Source organism: Xyrauchen texanus, chromosome 8, assembly GCF_025860055.1.
Source record: "Xyrauchen texanus isolate HMW12.3.18 chromosome 8, RBS_HiC_50CHRs, whole genome shotgun sequence".
NCBI classification, from domain to species: domain Eukaryota; kingdom Metazoa; phylum Chordata; class Actinopteri; order Cypriniformes; family Catostomidae; genus Xyrauchen; species Xyrauchen texanus.
Window position 1 is genome coordinate 32,784,974 of NC_068283.1, and position 10,093 is coordinate 32,795,066.

General features: G+C 40.8%; 1 protein-coding gene across 1 annotated transcript; it reads right to left on the reverse strand.

Annotated features, from left to right (window-relative positions):
* Positions 1 to 774: 774 nt before the first annotated feature.
* Positions 775 to 7,839, reverse strand: phb (prohibitin). The gene is made up of 7 exons (XM_052132078.1): positions 7,773 to 7,839; positions 7,089 to 7,191; positions 6,620 to 6,781; positions 3,608 to 3,750; positions 3,312 to 3,428; positions 3,105 to 3,200; positions 775 to 1,627 (listed from the first exon to the last, which is right to left on the reverse strand). Exons 2-7 carry the CDS (start codon positions 7,171 to 7,173, stop codon positions 1,415 to 1,417), a joined length of 816 nt encoding a protein of 271 aa, XP_051988038.1. The 5' UTR covers positions 7,174 to 7,191; positions 7,773 to 7,839; the 3' UTR covers positions 775 to 1,414.
* Positions 7,840 to 10,093: the final 2,254 nt, after the last annotated feature.

Sequence of the window (10,093 nt, forward strand, 5' to 3'; positions counted from 1 at the left end):
TTTCAAAAATGTGCTCCATAAAACTCCATAAGGGAAACAGTTCTCACATAAGGGTGGTTCACTGTAAATGAGAGAGCCATGGCTGGATTGGTAATCTGGTATACCGGGCATTTTCCCAGTGGGCTGACGCACTTTGGGGCCAATCAGGGGCAGAGCGGACATCGCTGGAACCAGGATTAAGATTAAATGAGCCCCCAGTATGCAGATACCAAGAGTGAACATTTGATGGATTACACTGGATTTAGCCAAATCAACAGAAATTACATACAATCGAAAAACAGAACTGAAAAGAAAACCATAATGACCAACCTCAAAACTCTGAAATACTGTTTCCTGACATGAATATTTCCATTTATTGATTTGTTTTAAGATATTTTGTTTTCTGATCTAGTGTTAGAGTATGATTTCAGGAATAAGCACTAATGCCCTCTAGTGGACACTAAAAGTACGATCCAGGTCTACAGCATTATCCTAAGAATGACACATGCACTTTTGCGTTTTATGTTTGGCTTTCACAAAATGAGAAACTGTTGAGATATCCATTTCAGTTATAAAACATAGATCGCTCACAACAACAAAAAAAGATATAGATATTAAAGGTCTTGTTATTGGACACTTTCACTATTGGATTAATCATGGCTGATTGTAAATAGTGAATTTCTACAATTTAATCTGTAACTGAAAACTACTGATTTTGAACGTTGCTGCAGCCACACTAAATGTCACTTAGTCCAAGATGACGCAAACAAAAGTTACCAAGTGCACCTTTAATGCAGAATAAGAAAAACGACAATGTTGAAAATTTCCATTAAAAATAAGACACATACATCTGTATTGTGGTTTCATATAAATGAATAATTGTTTATTGATTTATCAATTTAGCCACTTGTGGAATGCAAGGGCGTTCATTCTGCCACAAATAATAACAAAAAACACAAACCAAAAAGCAACACAGCCGGTCCTGCAGGAGCAGGACTGATCTTTTAAACCTCCAGCACCACAGCACACAGACAGATGATGCAGACTGTGTGTGGGTTACATTTTTATTATTATTTTGGTTTAGATCAATTTCTGTGCAATAGAAATTGGCCTAAAATACTCAGATATGACAAAACGTGTCAAAACATCTCCAGATTTAAATATATGTCTTCAGAATATTTATATATTCACACACATACTCGTTCCCCTTCTCTACCCTTTCCAACTGCTGAAAACACCTAGTGGCAGTCCATACTTTCAAGATGACAAAAAGAGAACACTTGGGCTAAAAGAGGAAAAAACAAGATATTTTTGTCTCTTTAAAATTTGCCTATAGCCTGATTACAAAGTTTCATGGGTTCTATAGACATCACCTTTTCCAAAGCAGCCGAACTAAGAACAGAAGTGAAATGAGTGTGTGTGTCTAGTTTCCCTGTCACTGTGGTAACTGCAGGAGTGTGCCCTGTCCAGATGGGAGGTAAGTGACGTTGCGAGAACGGCTGAGCTGGAAGGCGATGTCCTCTGCTGCCTCCAACTTTCTCAGCTCCACCAGACCATCACCAGCCACTGCCAGAGAATTAGCGATCAACAGAGCAGCCTGGGAGTCTCCTTCCGCGGAAATAATGGTTGCCTGTTTCTGTTGCTCGGCCTAAGAGAGAGAAAAACAGAAAATTGTGCATTGCCTGTTGCTTAATAAAAACCCACAAAGATTGTAAAATACAACATTAATACATTTTCTATACACATACACCGATCAGCCACAACATTAAAACCACCTGCCAAATATCGTGTAGGTCCCCCTAGTGCCACCAAAACAACGCCAGCATTTACCCAGCCCATCTGGCACCAACAATCATCCATGCGATTATCTAATCAGCCAATCATGTGGCAACAATGCAGTGCATAAAATAATGCAGATACGGGTCAGGAGCTTCAGTTATTGTTCACATCAACCATCAAAATAAGGAAAAAATTATATTGCTAGATAATTGCATGGATGATTGTTGGTGCCAGAAGGGCTGGTTTGAGTATTTCTGTAACTGCTGATCTCCTGGGATTTTCATGCAAAACGGACTCTAGAATTTACTCCAAATGGTGCCAAAAGCCAAAAACATCCAGTGAGTGGCAGTTCTGTGGATGGAAACGCCTTGTTGATGAGAGAAGTCGACAGAGAATGGCCAGACTGGTTTGAACTGACAAAGTCTACGGTAACTCAGCTAACCGCTCTGTACAATTTTGGTGAGAAGAATATCATCTCAGAATGCTATTGAGGTGCGGGTTGGCACCTACTGGTGGCCCAACACAATATTAGGCAAGTGGTTTAATGTTGTGGCTGATCAGTGTATAGGCCTGATGTGCAGCTAAGTACGTTGAGACAGACAGCTAATTCCCACTCATTCAGTCAGTTAAGACCAAAAAACATGAACACACTTCCATGCAGTGTTTTAAGCAACCTGCATGTTCAAAGAACATGTCATGCAATTTTTTGTTGAATTACTCTTCAAAAGGAATCAAATCTCCTCTAATACTATTATTTTCCCATTCGCTCTGTTGTTTTATATGCCGCTTCACACATCTGCTCAAAGGTATGCCAATCATCATTCTTTTGTCTGTATTCTGCCCATTAATATTATTTTATACACCCATCTTTGCAGTAGTATCAGTGACATCATAAATTACAATGACAGTGTAATACGGTGCATATTATGGCCATGTATAGTATGCAAAATGTAAACAAATATATCTGCATATATTTTCCTTTAAAACATCAAGTTGTTAAAACTTATTTTACTAATCTCATGTGAATTCTACTCATAGAATGAAGCATGAAGTCATTGATAGAACATTTCAATGTCACATTAGCTGATGTTTTACATGTAGTCTTGGGCGTCCTCATATTTAAATGTACCTCTAAACAACTACCACAGCGGTGTGGCTAATGTCTGAATGTTCTCAAAGTATGTCATTGCGCAGCTGTTTCGAACTTCAATTTACCTCTGAACAAAGAAGCACTTCACTGTAAGTGTGCCCAGGCCTTTAAGGTTATTGGCTACCATAAATGCCCTTTAATATGTCCCATCACATCTTCAAGTATCTGATAATTAAAAGCACTGAGGCTCGCTTACCTTCTCTACGACAAATCTTGCTCTCTCAGCCTCCTGCTGTGCAACCTGCTTCATCTCAACAGCCTCCGTGAACTCCTTGCCAAAAGTCAGATGTGTCTGAAGAGAAAAAGATGTAAGGGTAAGACACTAGAGTGGACAGAGGCCAAGAAAGAGAAATATATATATATACACACACACACACACATTAAAAAAAAAAATATTTTTTACCAGGGAGACATCATCCAGAATAAGGCCAAAGGTAGATGCTCTTTCCACCAGATCCTCACTGACCTGCCTAGACACCAGCTCTCTTTGAGTAATGAGCTCACCTGCATCAAAACGGGCCTGTGGAAATTCACACATGTACTTATATCTTTTTTTCAAATAAAAAAAACAAACAAACAAACATCAATGTCTCCTTGACAACTGAGGTTTCATTGTATTGTGGATTTTTTATTATTATTTTTTAAATCAAAAGCTTCCAGGTATGCAAGTATCTTTTCTTAATGCAATGTGGTACTCACCACTACAGCTTTCAACACCTCGGTGGTGATGGAGGGCAGCACTCTCTCATCGTAGTCCTCTCCAATGCTGGTGAAAATCCTTGGCAGCTCTGTAGCAACTGGTCGGAACAGGATTCTCAGGGTGATGTTCACATTCTGTAAATCTGAGAGAGACAAAAGATAGATCATAATAATTATTTTAAAAGGAAAAGATAGTGGAAAGAAATCTTTTTTTCTCTCCCCAATTTCGTATTCCTCATGGTGGTGGAGGACGAATCTCAGTTGCCTCAATGTCTGAGACAGTTAATCCATGCATCTTATCACGTGGCTTGTTGAGCATGTTACCACGGAGATGTAGCGCGTGTGGAGGCTCATGCTATTCTCCGCGGCATCCATGCACAACTCACCACGTGCCCCACCGAGGGCGAGAACAAAATTAGAGCGTCCATGAGGAAGTTAACCCAACGTGACTCTACCCACCCTAGCAACCGGGCCAATTGGTTGCTTAGGAAGCCTGACTGGAGTCACTCAGCACGCCCTGGATTCAAACTCCAGGTGTGGTAGTCAGCGTCTTTACTTGCTGAGCTACCCAGGCCCCCTGGGAATAAATCTTAACATAGAGACATTTAAATGCAGTTCTCGAGAAACACCAGGTCTTTATTTATTATTTGTCCTTATGTTTTTCACTCGAGGAGAATGCAGTGCCATTATGAAAAAATATTATGGTATGATATATCTCTAAAACACTGCCCGTAAATGGCACTTATTGACAAAACCCATCTGTGATTGATCACTTTACATGTCAGTTAGATAACTCTTCCTGCCTTAGTGAGCATTTCTTGGCAGATTTATGCAGCTATATGGTAGGGATACACCGATGTGATACATGGATCTGTATCAGCTTCGATACTGATGTTTTTAACTGGATCAGATATCGGTACGATGGCCCTGATCCAAATTCGATACGGAGTGTTATTAATGGTCATTATCGTCAAGCTCCAAAAATTGCACAAAAAAGAACCATAAAAGCACCATTAAACTAGTCAATATGACTTGTACATTTTATTTAAAATCCAGTGAGTGGCAGTTCTGAGGGAGAAAACAGCTTAATAATTGACAGATATGACAGGTCAGAGGAGGAGAACCACACGTTACAACAGAAAAGCATTTCTGAACATACAACACGTTGAACATTGAGGGGGATTGGGGACAGCAGCAGAAAACCCCTCCGGGTACCAATACTGCCAGCTAAGAATAGGAAACCAAGGCTGCAGTGGGCACAGGCTCACCAAAACTGGGCCGCAGACGATTGGGTCAAATGATCTGATCTGACCATCAAATGTTGCCCTTTCTACCTTCCTCGAGAATTCACCTCGATCATAGTACGTGCCATTTATATACCAATTCAGGCAGACACGGACACTGCCTCATGTGAACTACATGAGGCTCTCGTTGTGCATCAGACTCATCACCAGGACGTTGCGCTGCGGGACTTCAACAGCGCAAACCTAAAACGTGCAGCGCCAAACTTCCACCAACACATTACCTGCCCTACTAGAGGTAACAGGACTCTAGATCATTGTTAGACACCATTTAAAGAAGGCTACAAAGCACAGTCTCTACCACCGTTTGGGAAATCAGACCATGTTGCCATCTTTCTCATAACCTAAATACAAACAAAGGCTGAAACAAGATGCTCCGGTTCAGAGGGAGGTTGTGTGCTGGACACGCAGTGGCCACTCTGCAAGACGCTCTAGATGACGTTGATTGGGACATGTTCTGGCACAGCTCTGATGACATCATGTTTATCAAAGCAGTTGTGGGACTGATCGGGAAACTGGTAGATGATACAGTCTGCAAAACCACCATCAGGATGTTTCCCAACCAGAAGCCGTGGGTGGATAAATCCATCTGTTATCCCGCACCACTGCCTATAAAACGGGGCTCGCCACTGGGAACATGGACAATTACAAAATCGTATCTTACAACACACGCAGATCAGTGAGGGAGGCAAAGCGGCACTACGGGAAGAAATTGGAGTCACAGTTTCAACAGGGTGGCTCTAGACGCCTGTGGCAGGGACTGAGAACGATAGCGGACTATAAAACACCATCCCCCAAAATCGCAAACGCTGATGCTTCTCTCGCAAACTTTTACACCTGCACCATTGAGAGCATCCTGACAGGAAACTTCACAGCCTGGTTTGGAAACTGCACAAAACAAGATAGACTGGCTTTACAAAGAGTGGTGTGATCAGCTGAGCATATCACCCACATAAAACTTCCTGGTCTGCAGTCCATCTACAGCAAAAGATGCTGGACCAAAGCCAGGAAGATCATGAATAATAACGGACTCTTCTCTTTGTTGTGGTCAGGGAAACGCTTCCGCTCCCTGATGGCCAAAACAGAGAACAAGCATCTTTCCCCCAGGCCATCCAAGTCCTGAACCAAGGACAACACCAGGACTAGGTTCACTATTCTACACTTGAAGCAATATTACACTCTGCATTATCATACATGTACAACATCACCCTCTATAACATCAGCCTGTTGCAGGTCAACATTTCTGCACAATTGCACTTTACCTTGCACAATGTACATATTGCTGCTACCACCTCTACATCTGTCATTATGCACCATTTCATACTTTGTACATACAGTATATTTTTCTTCTTTCTCATATTTTATTGTTGTAAATTGTGTTTTTATTTTTTTACTTCCATTTCTACTCAATCATTTTATCATAAATTGTGGGGAGAAAAGTCATACCAAGAATTTCACTACATGTTGTACTGTGTATGGTTATGTATGTGACCAATAAAACTTGAAACTTGATTTAAGACATTACAGCATCATTCTCTTTATTTTAAGAATATGAAATGTCAGAATAATAGTAAAGTAGTTATCCTAACTGTCCTAAGACAGGGAATGTTTTCTACGATTAAATGTCAGGAATTGTGAAAAGCTTGGTTTAAATGTATTTGGCTAAGGTGTATGTAAACTTCTGACTTAAACTGAATATGGCATGATGTACCTTTGCTACCAGTGATGACAGGCACGTTGCGTGGACGGGACCTGCAGTCAAAAATAAATGGTTTCTGCACCCAGGGAATAAGGAAGTGTGTGCCCTCGCCAACGACAATATCTTGGACACCTCGGAAGCGGTCGAAGATGACAGCCCTGTGACCTGCGTCAACTGCAATGCACAACAAACCCACAGAGTTCAGATGTTACATCAGGAACATCAGCAGTCATCACATTCATTTTTTATTTAAAACCAGACAAAGATCATTATGTAAATCATTTGAGGTCGACCGAAAAAACTATTGACAGATTTTTGCTGATATCTCCAAAAAGCTACAATTGGCACCGATTAATCTGAAGAAGAAAAAAAACCGATACATCGATCTACATCTATAAATCACAATTACTTATAGGGGAAATACCAAGTATTTAAGTTATTCAGTAGTAAGTAAATAAGTTGCACAAGGAACATGACTTACCGTTAAATAGAGCAGAGTTAACTACACCTCCTCCAATGGCCAAGGCCAATCCCAATTTTCCAATTGACTCAAAGAGTTTCGCCATGGCAACAATGTGACCGTCCTGATGAGAAAAGCATATTCCTGTTAACTGCATTATTATGGAGCATCCCTTATGCATATACATTCAGATGTGGGCATTGTGCGTAACAGGCCCATTTACACTCTTCAATGTGTTTAGAACATCACTAGATCTCATATGTAGCACTGGCTGAGCATTTACAATCCCTTTAATAATCCATCCATTCTTGCTCTGTTCTGTCTTTATCCCGACACTTCTGCCATGACGAAGGAGAACGAGGGTCTATAGACCAGGCATGATCACCAACAAAGCATTGAAAAGGAAACCTTACAATTATGAAATCACATAGGTTTCCTAAGAAAATAGATACTGTTAATGCAATAACTGATGTCAGAAATATAAACTGAGATAAGTAAATCTATGTGGCAAGGTTTCATTACCTAACTTGCTACACGCTAATGTTGCAATTGACATGTAACCATGTTCTGTTCAAACATTTGACAATTATCATACTTGTTCCCATTCTAATACAATACATTATGACTATTGGTGTTAAGTAAGTACAGTTAAAAACATTAGGTAAATACAAAATAGCGTAAGTTTCTTACAACGTGATAACTCACCAACTGCGCTGATCAGTGACCTCCACCGGAGCCTGCGTAAGAAACACATGAACAGGATGTGTCTGAGCATGTGCAGAACATTGAACATAGACTTCTCTGATTGGACAGAAGGACACGGAAAAGAACGCCCCCAGTGAGTATGGATCATTTTCATTGGTTTATTACTGTCCTACGCTTTAGAACGGGAGGGCGGGTTTAATGTAAAAAAAAAATTAATGCATCATTATTACGTATCAAAATATAATGACATTTGATTTTTCAGTCATGAAAAATATTTAAAATAGTCAAGAAACCCAATTTAAAAGGCACCATTCTATAAACTAACATTTCAAATCAAATCAAATCAAATCACTTTATTGTCACATTACCATGTACACAAGTGCAACAATAGGTGAAATTCTTGTGTGCAGTTCCGAGCAACATAGCAGTCATGACAGTGATGAGACATATACCAATTACAGTAAACAACATACTTACACAACACAATTTACATATCAAATGTACACATACTTACAAAACACAATAATTATATACAATGTACAGTAAACAATACACACAATATACAATACAATAAGTAAGGAGTATATGAAATATATATATATATATATATATATATATATGAAGTAGTATATTGAGGAAAATATGTTGACAGTCCAGTGTGAGATATAAGATTACTAAAGTGCAGTGCTAATTATTGATCCTGATAGATCAAGTGTTCAAAAGTCTGATTGCTTCGGGGTAAGAAGCTGTCATGTAGGTGGCTGGTGCGGGTCCTGATGCTGCGATACCGCCTGCCTGATGGTAGCAGTGAGAACAGCACATGACTCGGGTGGCTGGAGTCTCTGATGATCCTCCGAGCTTTTTTCACACACCGCCTGGTGTATATGTCCTGGAGGGAGGGAAGCTCACCTCCGATGATGTTTCTGGCAGTTCGCACTACCCTTTACAGGGCTTTGCGGTTGTGGCCGGTGCTATTGCCGTACCAGGCGGTGATGCAGCCAGTCAGGATGCTCTCTACAGTACTGGTGTAGAACAGTGTGAGGATGTGGTGGTTCATTCCAACCTTCCACAGCGGCCTCAGGAAGAAGAGGCGCTGGTGAGCCTTCTTCACAATGGCCTCAGTGTGGACGGACCATTTGAGTTCCTCAGTGATGTGGACACAGAGGAACTTGAAACTGCTGACTCTCTCCACCGGTGCTCCATTAATGGTGATGGGGCTGTGTTCTCCGTCTTTCCTCCTGAAGTCCACCACAAGCTCCTTGGTTTTACTGACGTTGAGGGAGAGGTTGTGCTCCTGACACCAGCGTGTCAGAGTGTGCACCTCCTCTCTGTAGGCTCTTTCATCATTGTCAGTGATCAGACCTACCACCGTCGTATCGTCAGCAAACTTAATGATGGCATTGGAGCTATGTGTTTCCACACAGTCATGTGTGTACAGGGAATACAGGAGTGGGCTGAGAACACAGCCCTGCGGGACTCCAGTGTTGTGGGTCAGTGATGAGGAGATGTTGCTGCCCATTCTAACCACCTGACGTCTGCCTGACAGGAAATCCAGGATCCAGCTGCACAGTGAGCTGCTTAAGCCCAGAGCCCGGAGTTTCTCGTCAAGCTTGGAGGGCACTATGGTGTTGAATGCTGAGCTGTAGTCTCCAAACAGCATTCTCACATATGTGTTCCTTTTTTTCCAGATGGGAGAGAGCAGTGTGTAGTGTAGATGCAATGGCATCGTCAGTGGAGCGGTTGTTGCGGTAGGCAAACTGCAATGGGTCCAAAGAGGTGGGCAGAACAGAGCAGATGATTAACCTCTCAAAGCATTTGCTGATGATGTGGGTCAGAGCAACAGGACGCCAGTCATTTAAGCAAGTGATTGTGGCTTGCTTTGGTACAGGCACAATGGTTGATGTTTTAAAGCATGTGGGGACTACAGACAGGGAGAGGGACAGATTGAAAATGTCCATAAAAACACCAGCCAGTTGATTTGATTAGATAATATGAAATGGGTTGACTATATTGTTTTTAAATAAAAAAATATATATATTTGAATTTGTCACTTGCCTGAAAAAAACATCTGGTACACCACTGGTACACCACTTCTATGACTTTTAGCTGTTATTTATGTGCTTATTTTTTCACTCATTTTGTTTTCTCATGTCAAACATCACTGTAAGGCCTAACAAGTGTGCAAAAAAAGTTCAACAAAATTGATAATTCAAGAAATTACTAATTTAAATTATTACAAAATATATATATTTGTCCCTTTATATCATGTCATTGGTGTTGTCAATGTTAAAAACTTGTATTCTGAAAATACAAAAACTTGT